At 37.8% G+C, this 22046-nt stretch overlaps 2 protein-coding genes and 1 long non-coding RNA gene across 3 annotated transcripts; 2 read left to right on the top strand and 1 right to left on the bottom strand.

The window, feature by feature from the left end:
• Positions 1-470: 470 nt before the first annotated feature.
• LOC136245045 (uncharacterized) lies at positions 471-3787 on the top strand. The gene is made up of 17 exons (XR_010695709.1): positions 471-604; positions 658-767; positions 818-876; positions 1466-1583; positions 1637-1733; positions 1787-1883; positions 1939-2035; positions 2089-2185; positions 2239-2356; positions 2409-2505; positions 2559-2676; positions 2730-2847; positions 2901-2997; positions 3051-3165; positions 3219-3315; positions 3496-3566; positions 3619-3787. It is a non-coding gene; the product is annotated as an uncharacterized lncRNA (long non-coding RNA).
• An 8664-nt stretch (positions 3788-12451) lies between these two features.
• On the top strand, positions 12452-13483 carry LOC136245033 (uncharacterized). Its single transcript, XM_066036553.1, has 2 exons — positions 12452-12602; positions 12653-13483. The coding sequence occupies exons 1-2, from the start codon at positions 12534-12536 to the stop codon at positions 13250-13252; spliced, it is 669 nt and encodes a 222-aa protein (XP_065892625.1). The 5' UTR covers positions 12452-12533; the 3' UTR covers positions 13253-13483.
• Positions 13484-14770: 1287 nt separating this feature from the next.
• On the bottom strand, positions 14771-15454 carry LOC136248078 (uncharacterized). Its single transcript, XM_066039893.1, has 2 exons — positions 15411-15454; positions 14771-15365 (listed from the first exon to the last, which is right to left on the bottom strand). The coding sequence occupies exons 1-2, from the start codon at positions 15452-15454 to the stop codon at positions 14771-14773; spliced, it is 639 nt and encodes a 212-aa protein (XP_065895965.1).
• Between the last annotated feature and the right edge of the window lie 6592 nt (positions 15455-22046).

Here is a 22046-nt window from a genome sequence, read left to right as displayed (position 1 = left end):
GGACTGAGGTGGGAATTCAAATGTTTAAATATCCGACATGTCAGGCATCAGTTAGTCAAATATCCACCCCATTCTGCACTTATAAAAGTTTTGCCCCACCTACCACCAAGCGGGAAAATGAGGGGAAATTCCACCCCAGGTGACTAGAAGATCAAGACACTACAGTTACACAAGTAGGAGATTAGACCAAGCGGATTAGATCTATAATTTTGCTCCGAGGTTAGGGAATTAGACTTAGCTTTTGCATCAAATCCACGTCAAATGCCTCACATTTTATCTATTCTTTTCTTATTTATTGCCTGTTGGGGGGAGGGGGCTAGGTGCACAATCTCTAGACCTAATAATAAGCTCGACTTGCTTACTAGCATCACATAGCACACAGCATCGATCTCCAAATCATACTTCAGACGGTCTCGTCCAAGCGTGGCCTTGACCTCGCCCAGCCTCAGCCGCCCATCTCGAGCTCATCTTTTCTGGACATAAATCACGTGGTCATTCACGTGAGTTGCCACGAGGCACCCGGAGCACTGAGAAAAAATCTTAGAGAGGAGATACAGCAAGGAAGGCATTACGCTACGGAGCTGCACCTTGATGTACCTATGAGGTACGTAAATGTTCAATCTGCTTTAATTTATTATCAATACCGGTATTGTACAGTTACTAATTAATGCTCACCACAAGGCGAGGACATTTGTGCTGATATGTACCACGAAGTTACCACAGGGGGACAGAACGAACTCTTTGACAACTGGAAGAGCAATAGAAAGGTGTGTATGCATTCCTGGGTACTTGATATTTTGCTAACTGCATTTTTCAGAGATATGAGCTGTGCATCATGTATCTATCATGCATGGTACTCTTGTACATCAGAACATAGTGAGTGTGCATGTGTATACTTAACATTTATATTCTGTGTTTATTAAGCCTTATGCATGTACATGTTGCATACAAATACAGTACAGTATATAAGGTATTCTGTAGGCCCACTATCAACCTCTGCCAGTACTTGTCTGTACATGTGTAGCGTGTTTATTTCTGTGTAGTGTAAGCTTACTTTTGTATACTGTGAGTGTGTGTGAGAGAGACTGTACAGCCAGGTGGATAGAGCATCAGCTAGTAACTGTCCTTGTCTCACTTAGCGGTGTTGGGATTGTTGTGGAACTTGGGTTTGGAGACCTCTGTATCAGACTTGGACATTCCTCCTGCAAGTTAATAGTCCAGCCGCAAGAGAATTTACCTATGAATGCAAGACTTGGAAGCGCTTTAGTGGTATACAGGCAGGTTCACTGGACAGCAATAGTTGTGTTTCGGTTTGCATACTACAGTAGGCTTTGTGTGTGTGTGTGTGTGTGTGTGTGTGTGTGTGTGTGTGTGTGTGTGTGTGTGTGTGTGTGTGTGTGTGTGTATGTATGTAGTGTAGTGTTACTTATTTAGAAGTGATTACCAATGTCTTCAATCACTTTAGAATGTGCCAACTTGTAGATGTGAGGATATGGGCTAATAATACTCTACGACTGGAGTGAGGAGGATGTCAAGTGGAGTGAGGACGTTGGCCAGCAAAACTTAGATTGTTTGTAAACAATGTAAGTAGTGTTACTTATTTAGAAGTGATTACCAATGTCTTCAATCAGTTTAGAATGTGCCACCTTGTAGATGTGAGAATATTGGCCATGAATACTCTACAACCAGAGTGAGGACGTTGGCCAGCAAAACTTAAATTGTTTGTAAACAATGTAAGTAGTGTTACTTATTTAGAAGTGATTACCAATGTCTTCAATCACTTTAGAATGTGCCAACTTGTAGATGTGAGAATATTGGCCATGAATACTCTACAACCAGAGTGAGGACGTTGGCCAGCAAAACTTAGATTGTTTGTAAACAGTGTAAGTAGTGTTACTTATTTAGAAGTGATTACCAATATGTCTTCAATCACTTTAGAATGTGCCAACTTGTAGATGTGAGAATATTGGCCATGAATACTCTACAACCAGAGTGAGGACGTTGGCCAGCAAAACTTAGATTGTTTGTAAACAGTGTAAGTAGTGTTACTTATTTAGAAGTGATTACCAATGTCTTCAATCACTTTAGAATGTGCCAACTTGTAGATGTGAGAATATTGGCCATGAATACTCTACAACCAGAGTGAGGACGTTGGCCAGCAAAACTTAGATTGTTTGTAAACAGTGTAAGTAGTGTTACTTATTTAGAAGTGAATACCAATGTCTTTAATCACTTTAGAATGTGCCAACTTGTAGATGTGAGGATATGGGCTAATAATACTCTATGACTGGAGTGAGGAGGATGTCAAGTGGAGTGAGGACGTTGGCCAGCAAAACTTAGATTGTTTGTAAACAATGTAGTAGTGTTACTTATTTAGAAGTGATTACCAATGTCTTCAATCACTTTAGAATGTGCCAACTTGTAGATGTGAGAATATTGGCCATGAATACTCTACAACCAGAGTGAGGACGTTGGCCAGCAAAACTTAGATTGTTTGTAAACAGTGTAAGTAGTGTTACTTATTTAGAAGTGATTACCAATGTCTTCAATCACTTTAGAATGTGCCAACTTGTAGATGTGAGAATGTGGGCTAATAATACTCTACGACTGGAGTGAGGAGGATGTCAAGTGGAGTGAGGACGTTGGCCAGCAAAACTTAGATTGTTTGTAAACAATGTAAGTAGTGTTACTTATTTAGAAGTGATTACCAATGTCTTCAATCACTTTAGAATGTGCCAACTTGTAGATGTGAGAATGTGGGCTAATAATACTCTACGACTGGAGTGAGGAGGATGTCAAGTGGAGTGAGGACGTTGGCCAGCAAAACTTAGATTGTTTGTAAACAATGTAAGTAGTGTTACTTATTTAGAAGTGATTACCAATGTGTTCAATCACTTTAGAATGTGCCAACTTGTAGACGTGAGAATATTGGCCATGAATACTCTACAACCAGAGTGAGGACATTGGCTAGCAAAGCTTGGATTATTTGTTAACAATGTAAGTAGTGTTACTTATTTAGAAGTGATTACCAATGTCTCCAATCACTTTAGAATGTGCCAACTTGTAGATGTGAGGATGTGGGCTAGGGATACTCTACGACTGGAGTAAGTATGTCAAATGGAGTGAGGACGTTGGCCAGCAAAACTTAGATTGTTTGTAAACAATGTAAGTAGTGTTACTTATTTAGAAGTGAATACCAATGTCTCCAATCAATTTAGAATGTGCCAACTTGTAGACGTGAGGACGTGGGCCAGGACTACTCTTAACAACTGGAGTGAGGCCGTCAACTGAAGTGAGGCCGTCAACTGAAGTGAGGCCGTCAACTGAAGTGAGGCCGTCAACTGAAGTGAGGCCGTCAACTGAAGTGAGGCCGTCAACTGAAGTGAGGCCGTCAACTGAAGTGAGGCCGTCAACTGAAGTGAGGCCGTCAACTGAAGTGAGGCCGTCAACTGAAGTGAGGCCGTCAACTGAAGTGAGGCCGTCTACTGAAGTGAGGCCGTCAACTGAAGTGATGCTCAAGGTTGGCCAGCAAAACTTAGATCGAGTTTAAAGAATTCTGTTGCAATGTAAGTGGCGTTACTTATTTAGAAGTGATTACCAATATTTTAATCACTTTAGAATGTGCCAACAACTTTAAAATGTGAAAGAACTTCTTCAACTAATGGATGTAGCAGGGTGAATGGACTTACAGCCAGCAGAGAGTACACAACTAATGGTAACAATAATTTTATGCGTGAAAATAATTATTTTTATAAAAACCCGTATAATTTAATACGCAAATATTAAAGCTGGTATGCAATGATTAATTAATGCGGATCGCGCTGAGAAGCAACACGGGTTGCGTCCTCGGTTATGAAGTCCGGTTATGGCTACGACCGTTCGAAGAAACTGTTGCTTGTTCGGAAACAGACCAGCTAATCGCCGCATCATCAATGGGATAATCGGTGAGTATGAATTTATTGTGTCTCATCTCGGTTATAATCGGGTATATTTTCGGATAAGCAATTGTGGATCTTTCTGGTTTTACCGAATACAACGAAAACTCGCTATTAATCCAACAATTTATCAGTACCGACTTTGCGTCGTACGTTTCCTGTGTTTGTTAATTTAATTTTATTCATTAAAATTTTTTTACCTTTAATACGTAGCTAATTAAATGGCGGCGTGCGTACATTATTCGGTAGTACTTCGTGGGACTAGCCAAGGGATTTTCCAAAAGTTCAATTAGTCTCAAAAGAACATTTGGTGGTGCTAAAGAGGAGGAAAGCTTTGTATTAAATAAATGAAGAACTACTGTCTACTGTAACTTTTACGGAGAATACGGAAGTCGCTACCGCAGCCTGTGTGGTCGCAGCGAAAGGGGAAGCAACTAAATCAGCATAAAACACATTTTAAAGTGTAACTAGGTCAGTGTATTGTATAGCCAACGAAGGTCGTGGATTTTAAATAACTGTTATCAATGGTTGGAGGCCAAAAGGTTTTCTTCGCAACCAGTGTAATCACGTGAGGACAGTATTTGAATAAAATGGTTCAGCGGCATCGACTCTACCTGATTAAATGGTTACAGATCCAAGGTATATTCAGTATCCTTGGAGAATGACTGTCGAAATTTCAGTTTAGATGGCGTATCCAGGGGCATACGCAGGAATTTTGAAAGGGGTTTCCACTATAGCTAAGTGACTGTTATATTAGAGTAGTCTATATTGCCTGACTGCTTCGTTAGAGTATCTCGATCTTTTCACCAAAATCATAAGCTATACGTGTTGCTATCATGTGAGAAACTATTATTTAACTAAGATTAAAGTTTACAATGTGTCCTGTTCCATGATAGATTCTAGATTCTGGAAACCTGAAGTTTAATGTTTTAAGTACTGTGTAAAATCCAATGGGGTTTCCTGGAAACCCCCCTCTGTACGCCCCTGGTGTCTGTGATCATGTTGGTAAACTCATCCAGAAGACCGGAGGCATACAAGTCCTCGTAGTTTCTACTTATGGAAATAAAATATCAAAAGTTTGTTTATATGCAAATAAACTTGTTTATATTATATTATGTTAGTACAGAGAGTAAATTGAAGACTAAAGAGGAACTGTACATCTGTAAAGACACTTAGAATTCCAGTAGACTCTGACAATGGTATTGTCAATAGTCAGGTAACTAAGAACTTAATAGCATATGTGACCGGATTTGCGAAAAGGTACCTTTTTCACACACAAAATTTGACCAATTTGTTGAACTTTAAAGCTTCATAACTTTTTGATCGTGGCTTATAATTGATTGAAATTTTCAATGAATGTAGCCACAGTTTTTGGCTACATTTGATACTAAGAGCAGGTTAATCAGTATAAGGAGTCAAGTGTTACATCATTTTGTTTGCTGGTATGTCAAATGTGTGGAAAAGGTACCTTTTCGCAAATCCGGTCACATATAACTTTAAGACTAGTATTAAGTTCTTAGTTACCTGACTATTGACAATACTATTGTCAGAGTCCCTGGAATTCTGAACAATGTCACAGAGTTCCGTCTACCATCTTCTCTCTCACCAATCACCTCTTAACACATATCATAGCTTACTACAGTATTAAAACTAAATATTTTATTATTTACATTTTTTTCTCTCCACCACACAAGTAGCATTATGAAGACATAGTAGTCTCCTGGATGTGTCTGCAGATGTCATCGGTGAGACCCCCATAAAGAAGCCTATGTCCCCGAGGTCACTTTCCAAGGACGTTGTTGAACGCCTTGCAATAGTAACACCATCAGGTAGAGTCGATGCTGCCGAATCCTTAAGTTCCAAGACAGTCTGATTATGATGAGGCATAACTATACATCATGTGTAGACTTGGAAGGAGTCCTTTTGTAAAAGATTACTCATCACTAGCAAGACAAATTGTTGATGCTTAATTGCTTGCCAACTCACAATGCCAGAGTAACCGAACTGTACTTCTTTACTATAGTCCAATGGGTCTTCAAACTATAGTGAATTAGTAATGCACTTGTCAATTTCATGCCCCACCCCGGGGAGGGTGGGGGGATTTGACAAATCGTGGTGTCAAATTCCCCACTACTGGGCAAAATCGGCTGTCAAATCCCCACTATGTCCCCAGCCCCATAGTAGGGGATTTGACAACACCTCAAGGATGCCTAAGTGCATATTTCATGCATGCGACTAGTAATAAACCTGCCCTGTAGCTAGTAAAATTATAGCAAGTGCGATTTTATTGTTTAGAAATGCAACTACCAAAAATCAGTCAGTGAATTAGACAACTGTCAATTGCCCCAGGGGTGGGGACAAGAAGCAATGTCAAATCCCCACCTGGGGTGTGGGGATGCCCGGAGGTGCGGGGGTGGGGCATGAAATTGACAAGTGCATAATTACTTGTGACAGTCATACTCCCCATATACGGACAGTTTATCATTGTAGCTAATCTAAGGTCTATTTAATTAGTCGATTGAAAAAAGTGAGAGGATATATACCTATGTTGAAAACTCTCAGTGCCCTTCTTTATACCAATGGAAATAAATAAGCCTCTGTGATGATAGTGTATTTTACTTATACAGGGGTAACAGCTGTTGGACACTCCCTCACATGAACACACATACCAAAAAAATATTTTTAATAAAGAAAAAAATGTTGCTACAGCAAAATTCGTCCACCCACGTAATATTGATTGGAAGTCTTGGAATACGTTAAAAGGCTTAAGTTTAGAACAGACTGTACTGTGAGTAAATAGCACACAAACAGTAACATTCACACTGCTGGCGTCTATTTTAGTCCCCCACTTGCTAGATTCCAAGGCTTGCCCTCACGTGATTACACTGGTTGCAAAGGTAACCTTTCGACCTCCAACCATTGTTTACAGTTATTTAAAATCCACGGCCCTCATTGGCTACACGATGCACTCACTTAGTTACACTTTAAAATGCGCTGATTTAGTTGCTTCCTCTTTGGCTGCGAACCCATAGGACTGAGTAACTGCGGCAGTGACTTCCGTATTCTCCGTAAAAGGTACAGTAGTTTTTCATTTATTTAATACAAAACTTTCCTCCTTTTTAGCACTACTAAATGTTCTTTCAAGACTAATTGAACCTTTGGAAAACACCTTGGCCAGTCCCATGAAGTACATAATGTACGCACGCCGCCACTTAAGCATGTACTAGATTAAAGGTAAAATTTTAATGAATAAAATTAACAAAACACTTTTCTCCGATAATACACAGCATATCACCAGTTAAGACAAAACAAAGTTGGCACAGTAGTTATATTACTAAAGGAAAAGTATAACAAGACAGCAGGTAAGTAAAACTTTATATTCACTCACTCCAACATTATTTTACACACAGCTCCATGCAATCTGTTTCTTATTTTCCACCCTAAGAACATTGTCACCTGATGAAGCAATAGAAGCAGAAATGCATTGTGACTGTTATAAAGTTCTTAGTTACCTGACTATTGACAATATACCATTGTCAGAGTCTACTGGAATTCTAAGTGTCTTTACAGATGTAGAGTTCCTCTTTAGTCTTCAATTTACTCTCTGTACTAACATAATATAATATAAACAAGTTTATTTGCATATAAACTAACTTTTGATATTTTATTTCCATAAGTAGAAACTATGAGGACTTGTATGCCTCCGGTCTCCTGGATGAGTTTACCAACGTGATCACAGATACACCATCTAAACTGAAATCTCGACAGTCATTCTCCAAGGATACTGAATATACCTTGGGTCTGTAACCATTTAATCAGGTAGAGTCGATGCCACTGAACCAAATTATTCGAATCCTTAAGTTCCAAAATTAATTACCTTTTTAACCAATTTGTTGCACCTATCACTAACAAAAATGAGTGATATTCATCCCAAAAACACCTTCGCTGTAAAAAATGGCACGTACAAGAGACTACAAATACCTGCATGAACCCATGCAATGTAAAAACAGCTCAGCTGAAGAGAAAAATAACTAGTAATTTGAAGATCTTATATCTGGAGTGGCCAAGAATACAACTAACTACAATTACTTAAGTTTTAATCTATGCCAGAACATCTTGGCTGTAAAACACAAGCATAAATGAAAGTAAAAGTAACTGGCAACTGAAACAGCGAAGTGGCCAAGAATGAATTGTTATATACAACTAATTTGAAAATTTAGCATTGAATCTTTATCATTCAGCTGTGTTCTATATTCACTCTTGCTGCATCCTAAAGTAATTTCTTTTAACTCTAATTGGCTGGTAATTTGGCCACCTTTTAAAGTAATTGTAGTTAGTTCTATTCTTGGCCACTCCAGACATCAGCTCTTTAAATACCAGTTATTTTTCGCTTCAGCTGAGCTGTTTTTACATTGGGTTCATGCTGGTACTTGTAGTTTCTTGGACATGCCTTTTTTACAGTGAAGTTGTTTTGGGGTGGATCAAACATTACTTTTGTCATAGTTGTTTTGCAGCCAGCTTGAATTTTCTTTTGATAAAACAACACAATAATTATTTACTGTCAAAATAACACAGTGATATTGATCTAACAATCAGCTTTATTAAAGTTATAACAGCATGTTAATAGTTTGTAGTCAACAACCACAGCATGTTTGTGATTTTTGTTATACATGTAGTAGTTGTAACATGGGCACGAGTGATTTGCCTGAAATATACACACGAGCACGAGGGCTGCGCCCTCATGCTCGTGTGTATATTTCAGGCAAATCACAAGTGCCCATGTCACAACTAATATATTCTACTTGGGTGAATCACCTGCAAGTGTACATGGAAACTGCTGGAATGCTTTGCGAGTGTATTTATATGGGACCATGTAACTTTCGATTGTGGGTAACGTCGTAAGAGCAACGACAAGGCACTGCTGAGAGGCCGAACGTAAGTGTATCGTCACGAGCATGTAGATCGCTTCGATTTTGGGTACGCAATTAAACACAGGAAGCCCAAATACGAGCTGAACAGCTCATAAAGTACTTACTATACTAGCCATGAATAAACTAAAGCAGTGAATATGTTTACATCGCTATAATGGCCTAGCCAATTAAGCGCCACGCCCAGTCACTACGCGTGTGTGACATAGCACCAGGTGTCAAAACAGCAATGTAAAAACGATTCAACTGCACTAAAGTACTTACTTTACTAGCCATGAATAAACTAAAGTAGTGAATACTATTAACACTAATCAGTAGGGTTTCCACTCAAAATAAGAAGGTGCTTCATTTCGTTGTTTCTGGAGATTTTTGCATAGATTTACCATCAAGTTAAAGCAAACAAGTGCTAATTTGTTATTGGAATGTTTATAGCAGTCGCTATCAGCACAATTTTAACATGTGTAAATAACAAAAAGTGGTCACGTGACCAAAAATCCCTTCATATAGGATTTCCACTGCAAAATAAGATGATGCCTCAGCCTTTTTCATTGTTTCTGATGATTTTCACACAGGTTGACCTTAAGATAATACAAACAAGTGCTAACATATTATTAAACTGTCTATTACTTTCAATATCAGTGCAGTTTTAACTGTAAATGCCCAAAAAGTGGTCATGTGGCCAACAATCCCATTACAGCTATAATGGATGTGCTATAACACTACAAGATGTACATGTCTTCATTATAAGGCAAGAAAATACACTAATTGTGACTTTGGTCACCCTACAAATGGCTACAATACAATAATTTTCAAATAAGCTGCCCAATTTAGCTATTATGATATTTTTGGTCACGTGACCACTTTTTGTATGTTTTTGTGTGTTGAACTTATGTTGATACTCAATGCTACAAGCAATCCAATAATAAATTAACACTTGTTTGCTTTATCTTAAGGTTACGGTATAGTCACGGGCAATCATTCAAAATTTTGAATGCCTATCGATACTTTTTGAGAAGCCCATAAAACCAGTCTAGCAGCGCGAAAAGTTTTAAATGAAGATGCAGCCCTTCATATTTTATGTTTTTATGTAGCTACAGTGTAGTTTGAGGCAGGTGGAACACTACAATTTGTTGTAGTAACACAAGTAAGCCAGCCCGTACATCGCTCAGCTCCAGCTGTCACTACCATTTTTTCTGCCGCCAAATACAGCAAAAGCTGTAGGCTCTATTGGCTTTTCTGGGGCATAGTGATACTGTATATTAAATTTGTTAGGTCCTGTGGAAGCGTTTCTGGCGTGTTTCTCCCAAGTGACTCGGATACAAGCCTTCGAAGAGCTTGTTTCACCCAAAAAAACTACTAAAAGTTCAATAAAACGTCTATACTACCAGTAACTTAAAAAATCGCTTCCACAGGACCTAGATATTTTAGTTGTTTAGCCACTTGTGTTGAAATTATAAGGATTCAGTAATCTGTTAGTCTGGTTTTTGGTGGCGCGTTTTTATAAAACATTGCTCTATTGTAGACCACACACCCAAGAACAGTTGTTGTTCTGTAGTAAAAACAAACAAGCACAATTAGTTGTATTGCTAACACAACACAGTTGTTGAAATTATTTATCCCTGCTTGGTTTAAAGCAGGTTTTGTAATTTGTTCCGCCCACGCATTTTAAACTATACCGTAACCTTAAAGGTCAGTCTGCGTGAAAATCACCAGAAACAACAAATGGAAGTACCTTCCTATTTTGAGTTGGAAACCCTAACTAATGGCCAAATCAATTAAGTGCTACACCCAGTGTCTGTGGGACATCCCCACGTGACTATTGAATGTAACATGTTTAATATAAACTAACCTGTGACCTTCTTCATTCAGTAAAACAATGAACTATCATCTTCCCCAAGTCCATGATCTATGCCTTGGCTCACTTTACAAAAACTAAAACCCACTATCGATCCTGTGAAGTGTCGATATATTAAAGGAGAGGAGATCACACAGTTTCATCAAAGAAATCAAATGATTTCTGAGAATGCTTGGAATGCATTAATGAGAATAGGAGGTAGTATATACAAGTTATATCACTCCTAGGAGGGATATAACTTGTATAATATTATACTACCTCCTATTCTCGTTACTGCATTCCTCAGCACTGCTAGCAGTGCTATTATACCACTTATACACCTTCTCTTCCCTTTGAAGTGAGGTGTGAAAGTGGTATATATTTATTTATTCAGCACTCAATCCCAATATTTTGTTTATGCCTGTGTTACCTACTACAGCTATCACTGACACAGCAGCATTCAGCTATCGCTAGCACAGCCTAAGAAATAAAAATAATTAGCAGTGTAATTAGATGACAACTCATAATAATAAAAACTGGAGATTTTAACTTTATACTGTCCTATAGAAAAACATTCAATAAAATTGCATTAGTCTGTGGTGTAATTAGATGACAGCACATTGAAATTATTTTATTTTATACTGGACCATAAAAACATTTTAGCAAAAGCAAAATGTATAAACAGTTTGCATTGTGTGTTTGTTGGAAATTTTTATCATTCTTGGAAGGGATGGCTGTTCCTCACCTGGGACCACATTTTTTATGTGGACGATACTTATTGTAAAATAGGTTTATTGGGAAAAATTATGATGAGTCACATGCAGTTTGCCAAATTTTCCAATTCCCTCTTGAGTTTCACTTACATTTAGTATTATCAAAATTATAACATAAGCATTTTGACTTGTCACTATAAGCTTGGTCATCCAATTCATCGGTTTCCCTTGTCAAACTTTTGTACTGTATGTACATGTATGTTTGTGTGTGTACATACCATTGAAGATTAGCTGATCTTGAGAACTTGTATACTCATGTAGTAGTATAGTACAAATTACTCTATATACTTCTTATAATGGTAGTCATGTTGGCCTCTTGTGCATAATGTTTTTTATGCTTGTTTATTTATGATTGTTATAGCATGTATTTTACTCAGCACAATCAAATACAATTTTTTGGTTATGCCTGTGTTAAAGTAGTAGGAAATGACACTAGCAAAATCAATTTTTATTAGCAGTGCCAATTGTACAGCAATAACTCTAGGATTCAAATAATATCAGTAAAATTTATTATCAGGGTAATTAGATGAAAGCACATAATGAATACTTAAGCTTTTATTTTTATACTGAACCATAAAAAAGTTTAGCAAAACAGCAAGTGTATAAACAGTTTTCCATCATTGTGGCACATTGACTTAGGATTTTAATTATGTTGAAGTTCTTGGAAGAGATCTTCTGGGACCAAATTTTGATTTTATACACTTGAGTTTCCAATATAACGTATGTGCATGTGTGTATACTTGTTTGAACACTGTGTTCTGTATCCTCCTACAAAATGATAGAAATAGAATATCACTATAGTATTGTAGTAGTTATTTGTCTGCTATATAAACTGTTTCATCTCATACATTCAGAGGTCTCTTAAACAAAAATTCAAGATTCATGGTTTGCATTTTATAAAGATCTTTATTAAGGAAGATATAAAATTATTTTAGTTTTAATTACCTTATGAATACTAATAAGTGCTCACCTATATCCTATGCTTATAAAAGATGCAACACAAAGTTATACCAGAAGTTAACAGCAGTCTGTCTAGCTACTGAGGTCTCTCTTTAGTCACAAAATGCTAAAGGTGGTTACTATTATAGTTTTGTTCATGGTAACTTGTTCATATGCCAAAGCTGATGATAAGGTAAATGTACTGTATATATAGCTAGCTCTATTCTATATAATTTATTTTAGGCAGCATCTTATCATCAACTCATGACCCCTTACTGGTTAAGCAAACATGCTGAACTATTTGGATCATATACTGTACATCCTGACTACCTTCATTTTCTTGCTGGTAGCTCAAGTGAACGACTCATTAGAGTTCCATTGGTATCTCCAAAAACTTTGTCTAAGGAAGATGATATTACTGTAACTATTACTGTTGCTTTGGACACAGTGTGGGCTGATGCTAATGATCATGATCCTATTTTTGGAATAAGTGATGGAGATTACTTTGTTGGTTTTATCACACTTGAAAATGATTACTATTCCAGCTATCCACCATGCTATCTTGCTCAAGGCAGAAGTTATGATACTTCAGCTAGTATATCAACATCTCGTACTGGTGTTACCAGACCAACAGGTGCAAAAAGTTACTCCAGTGAAGTGAAGATGCATATCAAACCAACTGAGAAGTGGGGTTCCTGCCACACAGAACATGATGAAGGACACATTGCTATTGCTCAGTATTCCTATAAACTGGATGTCACCAAAGGACTGTACTTTGATATGCATCGTTTATCTTCTTCGCAAACTTATCGGGTTGAGTACATACTAGTTGAAGTCTACTAACAGCTTATATAGCAAGAAGTGTTTGTAGCCATTACAGTGATTTAATTTGGTAGCTTTGATTGACATTGCATTAACAATTTGTTTACTGTACATCATTATATTCTTGCATAGATATAACGTGTACCAGGGATGTTGTGCTTAAATCACACCTGTAAAGTTTACTTGTGATGTGGTAGTATTATGTAGCAAGTAGGCAATATGCAATGAAATGATGATGGACATAAACATTCAGTTACTTACAGCTGTCCGTGAAATTTTCATCATCAAATATCAGGATCTGCTCTATGCTACTATAAAACAGCAACTTGACCTAAGTAAAAAATGAGTGAATCACTAAATAAAGCTACTGGCGCTGAAATTTGGTAATCCATGAAAATTACATCCTCAAAATTTGCACATAGCTAGCTAGGCTTGTGCTAAAGTAAAAATGTAAGAAAACAACATAAGTCAGTGAGATAGTGGATTTAGCTATAGAGAAGGATTTGAAAGTGACATGGATAAAGTTGCTCCCTAAGTTTGCCAGGTGACTATGCCATGTACAGTATAATAATGCCAAGATAATAATCTACCAATATTCTTTCTTGAGGATGACTTGGACTTTAGTTAAGTTAATTATATCTAGTGTACCACATGTAGGAAATATAATTCTATAGGCCTCATAAGTCATAACAGCAAACATGTGCATTCCTAAATGTACTAGCTAAGCCAGCTCATTAAAGAAGAAACGACTTTGTAAACTTGTGAAAGGAGTGCAACTAGGCTAAATATATCTTTAGTCTGGTGGGATGGAGATTGAAATCTTATGCACAGTGTTGTAAGTAGGGACCCGCCGATTATGCTCATAATTTTACCTATTATGCTATGCTGCACTGCTCAAAAATTTACCTATTATGCTTAAATTTATGCTCAATACTTACCCATTATGCTCAAATTATGCCCAATTATTTATGCCTCAGTTCTCATGCTCTGCTAATAATTTCCAATTTCTGGATAAATAATAAGTGGCTGAAGCACAAAATTACTTGTCAAAATGCATATCACATTAAAGATCGATATACTCTAATAGAACAGTCAGCTATATGATTGTTCTATTAGAGTTAGCGACTGTTCTATTAGAGTATATCGATCTTTCTGTAATAGCTATTTTGATAAGCAAGAATTCATACTATTACACAAATATTCTACCTATTATGCTAGCATTATGCTCAATGCTTTCAGACACCTATTATGCTCATAATTATGCCAGCATAATCGGCGGGTCCCTAGTTGTAAGTGGGTCGGGTGTCGAAATACAACACCGCAGGAGCGCCACAGCAACAACTTCACTGTCAGAACTGAATTATTAATAGTAGCAATAAATTCTGTACAATCACAATTTATAGGTACAGATAAAGATTGTTCTAGAAATTCCTGGATCTGATATACAACATTATAAGTACGTTTGTTAATTAATTACACAACAAATAATACAATTATGTAATCGTTCATTACAACACTCCTCCTCGATTTAGTAATTGTTTAGTTCAGTCCCAATCTTCTTCTTAAATTCACAAACTGAGTTTTCGGTAACTGTTTGGTAAATACATCAGCAAGCATATTTGCTGTTGGACAGTAAAACAAAGTAATCGTTCCAGTCTGTACTGCTTCTCTAATGAAATGATGTTTGATATCAATATGCTTTGTCCTCTTGTGTCCTGCTGAGTTATTGGCCATTACAATTGCACTCTGATTATCTTCTAGTATCTTGATTTTCTTTGGAGCAGTGTTCAGATCAGCCAAAAGCTGTTTCAACCATATGGCTTCTTGAGTAGCAGAACCCAAGGCAATGTATTCTGCTTCAGCAGTAGATAAGGCGACCGTTGTTTGTTTTTGGCTTAACCAACTAACAGCTCCTCCTGACATTGTGAACACATTACCAGTTGTTGAGTGCCTGTCATTCAAATCATTTGCCCAATCAGCATCAGAGTATCCTAATAGCTTTTCATTAACTGGTTTGTATTGCAACTTCAGATCAATAGTACCTTTGATATACCGGAAGATTCTTTTGACTGCAGTTAGGTAGGATTGTGTTGGTGCAGCACTAAACGTTGACACTTTTCCAACAGCATATGTGCTATATCAGGACGTGTAGGTTTTGCTGCATGTAAAAGCTGACTACCATAGATTGATATTGAATTGGATCAACTTTCTTGCCATAGCCATCATCCTATACTAGTTTAACACTAGGATCCATTGGTGTAGCCATGGTATTTGCTTCTGAGAGCCTGTACTTTTCTAATAATTTTATTAGATACTGCTTCTGACACAGAGAAATGACTTGTTCGGTAACTTCAAAATTGATGCCTAGGCAATAACGAAGTTGACCCATGTCCTTCATCTTAAAGGTTTCAGACAATCCCTCTTTCACCTGCTCAATTTCAGCTAGGGTTTTTGCAATGAGAATCAAATCGTCAACATAGACAGCTATTATCTTCATACCTTTTCCTCCACTTTGAATAAAAACACATGAACCTGCTCCACTCTCTTTGAACCCAAGAGATTTCAGGTGATTACAGAGCTTCTCATTCCAGCAGCACGGAGATTGTTTCAAACCATAAATGGACTTCCTTAGTTTGCACACTAACTCCTCCTTTCCCTTTAGCTCATATCCTGGGGGTTGCCTCATATAGATTTCCTCCTTTAGTTCACCATTTAAGAAGGCGCTAACAACATCCATCTGGTGAATCTGTAACTTATTCTCAGCTGCGAATGCTAGAAGGACACGAATTGAAGATAAATGTGCAACAGGAGAAAACACTTCTCCGTAATCGACTCCATGCCTTTGCAAAAACCCTTGAGCAACAAGTCTGCCTTTGAAACACTTCTTACAGCTGCACTCAACAATCAATGGAACAAAAAATCATTGATATGATAAGGGAAACAATGACATAGCTATAGGCAGAGACGCAAAATTAATAGATCTAGATGAACAGAAATTTGGCTTCATTAAAGTAGATAACATAGCAGATTGACGAGTATTTTCAAGTAAAGTTTGTTATTTTGAAAGGGTGTTGTTACACAGAGCAGTCCAATGTATATGGATCTGTGACAAACAGAAATCAATACAACAGGTTAAATGTATTCTTTGGACAATAAAGTACACTAACAAGTTCAAGGAAATATTCAACCATGCACATCTCCTTACATTTAACTATCAAGTGCTTGCAATTGAATGTAAAAAGTTCCACTTTAATTAGCTGATGCATACACAGATTCCATCTGGATGCATGCCCCAGGGCTCTGAGACAGTACTTTGGGTGGCCATTTTCACTTTAAAAATTAAGCAGCTACTAACAGTTGTGATTAATCTTTTGCTACAAGAATTGACCACCAAAACTGGGGGACCATGGCCTTGTGGTTCTTTGCCCTATTTTCACTACCTGTGCAAAACTTGATAAAAGGACACTGTAAAAACATGTGTAATCTACTGGTCTACTACACCTATAAAGTAATAGACTACTCACATTGACAAATAAACTGTGAAGCTCTGCTAAAACTGTGAAGCTCTGCTTTACCTCTATCTCAGTCATGAATCAATAATTTCACAAACTCATAGGCCATATACACAGCAGCATTAGGGTATTATGGCTATACCTACATTACTGAGTTGTTATTTGCTTAGGCAGTTGCACAAGATACATAATTGTGACCGAATTTTGGAAAACCGTCGATATACGAACAACAGTACTTTTGTAATAAAACGCATTTAAAAGACTATGGGTAAAAACGCAAGCTCCAGAAAAAAAATTACGCGAGTTTTTATCGCCTCGCTGGTGGGCGAATTAAGCCACCAATGCATAACTTCTGGGCATCATCGTGTTCACCTGTCCATAAGGAGTACAACAATCTTTGTTTCATCTCCATACACGAAAGATTCCAAAGTTACAGACGTTTGTTTATGCTGCGGTGACGAAAGAATTTACCGACGATCATTTTCAGTGAATTTTCCTTCATTCTCGAACGAAAAAGCATGCCTGGGGGAAAACTATACCTTGGTGGATGCAAACATTCATGGCGAACACAATGAGCCATGATTCAATTTCGTACGTCGTTGTATCAGTAAGTTATGATGGTTTATGTAAGCGCCTGTAGATTCTATTCTCAATAGCTTCTGTACATATCAATTTATTTGCTCGTCCGGCTGTCTAGTGCTGTATTTCCAACGCTGCTTAAGCTAAGAAGCTGAAACTTGGCTAGTCCATTCCTCTGTCCCTGTAGAAAACAAAGAACAAATAAAATGCATTTTGAAAATTGTGCGGATATCGACGGTTTTCTAAAATTAGGTCACAATTATTGTTGTTAATTTTTGTATAGAAAACCAGGTATATGTAAAATGTGAGATTACCTGAGCCGGTTCTGCATTAGAGTGCTCCAGCTGATACAAATTGATTACTTCATAGCAAATGAATGGCATGGATTTCAAAATTCAATACTATTAGACTCTCCAGCAACTGCATCTTAAGATTTAAATGTCCATAAAATGCACACTTTCCAAGCAATCTATACAGCTGTTCAATTGACACAATCCAAAAGCAGATGGTAATTGTATACTGAACTACATGGTTTTTCTTATAGGATACTGAACGTTCTATTAGAGTAGTAGCTTCCAGTGACCTTTAAACTTTAAAAGTCAAGGATTTTACCACTTCTTAGAAACCTCAGATGTTCTTCTGGATCTTCCTCTGATTTAAAGCTCCTAGGAAGACAGTTTGTAACAGTAGGAAGGAGGCAACCCACCAAAATCATTGAAGATCATTGTACTGAAAATTTCATCTCCACCAGCCAGATGGTTAGAAAGGTCGCAGCTCTTTCAAACTTGGTGTGTAGAATACTTATACATCCAACTTCATTACCATCTTATGTGATAGGATTGGCTTCTCTTCTCTTGGCTGGTAGAGCACCTGGAACGAAAAATTTTCTCGACCCATACACAGAAAATCAGCCTCCGTGGAAAACACAAGCAAGTTTTACTCACTTCTATACATGGTTTGGTAGGCCAACAACACTTGATATAACATTCAGAATCTGGGAACTCTGGACATCTTCTTTGGAGCGCACGGAATAAAGATCAATCACATGAGATATTAAAATCCGTGTGTTGCTCCAACAAGGGAACTCAGTTCCAAACCAAGGGTAGTATTAGTGATGGGGCACTAACTGTAACATACTACGATAGTCGGGGTTTTGTTTCCTGCAACTTCATTTTTCACGTTGCGGACCCTATCTTGGGGCACGCCTCTATTTTAATTAAACCGGGTCCCATCCGGATTACTATTCGGGTCAGTGGGTCAAACGGGTCAACAGTACTGACTCACTTACAACGCTGATATACAGTATCCATAGCAACAGTAATAGTTACAGTAACATCATCTTCCTTAGACAAATTTTTTGGAGGTGCCAACTGAACTCTTATGAGATGTCCAAGAGAGAAGCCACCCGCAGGGACTTCAAGATAATCAGGACATACAGTATATGACCCAGAAATATCAGCATGTTTGCTTAACCAGTGAGGGGTTATGAGCTGATGATAACATGCTGCCTAGAATTGATTATATCTATTTGGAATGATTTTGCATTGGAGAACATATGCAATAGCATTATATATATATAGTAGCGATGGTACCATTTTCACATATCTTATCAGCTTTAGCATATGAAAAAGCTACCACCAACAGCACTACAGTAGAAATCAAATTCAGCATCTAGTGAGGTAAAAAATAACTTGGTAGTGGAAAGACTGACTTATAATCTGCAGTTAACTGTTGGTATAGTTTTGGATTGTATCTTTTATGTACACTGTAGACAGGAAGTAGCTAAAGGTAGGTGCATAATAGTATGTACCACTCTGCGTGGGCAGTTCAAAGGCACCGCCAGTGCCATGATTTGTATATTGCACTGCTGCAGACCGCAGCGAGTGCATTATAACTTATAACGCACTGGTTGTGGTTTTGTAGACCGCAGCGAGTGTATTATAACTTATAACGCACTGGTTGCGGTTTTGTAGACCGCAACGAGTGCATTATAAGGTATAATGCACTGACCGCAGTGCAATATACAGATATTGCACTGGCTGCGGTTTTGTGCAGCAATGCACAAGTGCCAGCCGCCGAGACCACTATGACACCTCACCTAATAGGTGGAAAGACACCTCACAGATCACTCGAATTTTTTTATAGCCTGACATGTAAAGGTCGATTGTGGGCCATAATGTCACCAATACGTATAATGTTTACCAAGCAGCCAATAGCGATCGAAAAAGCCAACGCGGTGGCCACAACTCTAGTCTACATGTTTATAAATGTACTTATACACCTTACTAGTTTGGAGCCATCTGAGCCTAAGTTAAACTGTAGTCCACTTCGACAATGACTCAATAAAACTGATATTCTAAATAATACTCACCTTTACATTCGATTGTGGTAACCAGTTTTTGTCATGCCACCAGATACGAGTTTAGCCAGTGTGAATAGTAAGAATTAGACTAGTATCGTTTTGTAGTTTGGTTTTGTTTACTTAAACCATCTATTAGCTGTTTTTTTTTTTGCTTGAGAAAATCACTATGGCGATTAGTCTGGTGCTTAGTCTACATGGCGACTGAGTGATCACGCTGGTATGCTGAGCACTACATGATGACAGTAGAACAGCGAATGCAGGTTAGTGATATAAACCATAGCGTACTAGCTTTCAATATCTTAGGTGGCTGCAGTACTCACATGTTGCTGTCAGTCCTTCAGTGCTGGTCACTGTAAAGTGCTAATAATAAATACTTTAGGTTTAAGCTATGGTTTAAGGAAGAAAATCCATCCCTCCTGGAGGAAGACTGAGTGTGGCCCTGACTAGACATTGGGTGACCTGCAGTTCGAATCCTGGTGTTGGAGGGATTTTTCCTTACTTTGGCCCCTTTTCTGTTACACCTTATCAGTCAGTCAGTAAGTCAAGTCATTACATGTAGGTCTAAGTCCCTGAAATTAGGTTAGGTAATCCTAAGGCTGCAGCACATGTTGCTGTCAGACCTTCAGTGCTGGTCACTGTAAAGTGCTAATAATAAAATAAATACTGTAGAGGGAGCGTCATCAGAACGTTCGGCTTGGTTACCCACAATCGATGTTAGAAACCTGACCTTTATAAGTGTTACAGCTGACTTGTGAGACTCTCTCCACCTATTAAGTGAGTGGTACATAGCAGTTATACAACGTGCACTTGTGCTCTGCCTGTATAAACGTACTTGCCTTCAGGCCTGACGGCCCTCAGGCTCGTGCGTTTATATCAGGCAAAGCACTCATGCCCATTGTATAACTATATAATATTCATAAGCTAATTGCAACTGGACAGTTTACATTTTTATCTCCTGTATGATAATAATAGTACAGTGTTTGACATCACTGCATGCTACCTGTATTTGACAGCCATAAGGGACCTCTGAATTGTACATAGCTTTCAGCTGTAAGCTCTAAGCACTTAAACATTATGTGTATAGTCATATAATAATACTGTGTACAAATTGCATGCAATAACTGATGTTTAAAAGAAACTGTTTAGCTGGTGAAGATAGTATGTATGCATGTAACTACTGCATACATGGTAATAATGAACACATTTGAATGTACAGTAGCAAGTCAACTGGCAAAATATAATCTTCCTCCACTGAGAACATAAACATGTTATTACAAATATGAATACCAATTCTGATGACAGCAGCTATATGTCTGGGGACAATGACATCAGAGCATGTGTGACTAGTGAAGCCAGGGCCTCACCACTTTTTGGGTGAAATCAAACCAAAACTTGATAAGCAAAATAGTGAACATGCAACACTTTACATTTATTTAATGGCAACAATTCAGAGATAGAAACAACACTTAATATAACCTGTCTTTCACCCATAATGGCTTCATGTCAACTACAAGTATATAAGACGTCTGTAAAATAATCATACAGTACGATAGCAGGCCCATAGCCAGGGGGGTTCTGAAGAACTGCCCTCTTGGAAAAAAGGTCCACAATTTCAGTTAAAAGGTCCATAATTTAACCAAAAAGGTTCACAATTTTAGTATACAAGTCTAAATTTTCAGGATGAAAAGTCTATTAGCTACAGTTTACTAGATACTACCAATAAAAAGCTAAATTAAGTGCTCCGAGTAACTCATTCAGTGCTTGCATTAAATGCATTGCAAGATTGAGATACACTAATAGAGCAGTCAACCACTCTAATAGAACAATCACTCTAATAGAACAGTCACAATTACATTTTCTTTTAAAAGCTACTTAAGTTACATGTAGATTGTCTAAACCGAGCTTTCATTAAAATATAAGATTTTGGTGGACAAGTCCCTCTATACAGAGCCCACGAATAGCATCCATGCTTCAACTCCATGCAATGTGTAAATTTCATTGTTTAAGACACCCTTTGTTCTGCTCCACTGCCCCTGTTGATCATGGTAGAGTGCTCAATCTTTCCCATTCTTATTCACTGTGACATTTCAATATATTATATTTAGACACATGCATGTGCAGATGGTATAATTTTTATAGTAGCAGTAGAGATATTTTCCAGATATCATCCGTACAGCTGGTCTTCAGCTTACCTAACAAAATTGTTATTTTTATTGACTGAAATGCCACTAAATCCAACCTTTTACTATCTATTTCAAAAACATTCCTGGGGGGGCATGCCCCCAGACCCCCCTAGTTTCAGCATGCTGGGTGCGCACACCATAATATAATCTGAATCTTGTCATATAAAAAGGTCCACTTT

Source organism: Dysidea avara, chromosome 2 (genome assembly GCF_963678975.1).
Source record: "Dysidea avara chromosome 2, odDysAvar1.4, whole genome shotgun sequence".
Lineage (NCBI taxonomy): Eukaryota > Metazoa > Porifera > Demospongiae > Dictyoceratida > Dysideidae > Dysidea > Dysidea avara.
The sequence above is the reverse complement of the archived record's forward strand: the minus strand, read 5'-3'. Positions and strand labels throughout refer to the sequence as shown.

What these genes read in the sequence shown, in the direction of transcription:
- LOC136245033 (XM_066036553.1), top strand. Translation starts at nt 12,534, where the DNA reads ATGCTAAAGGTGGTTACTATTATAGTTTTGTTCATGGTAACTTGTTCA. An exon ending in ATGCCAAAGCTGATGATAAG is followed by an intron (nt 12,603 to 12,652) that starts GTAAATGTACTG and finishes AATTTATTTTAG; the next exon opens with GCAGCATCTTATCATCAACT.
- LOC136248078 (XM_066039893.1), bottom strand. Translation starts at nt 15,454, where the DNA reads ATGGCTATGGCAAGAAAGTTGATCCAATTCAATATCAATCTATG. An exon ending in CAATTCAATATCAATCTATG is followed by an intron (nt 15,366 to 15,410) that starts GTAGTCAGCTTT and finishes GTCCTGATATAG; the next exon opens with CACATATGCTGTTGGAAAAG.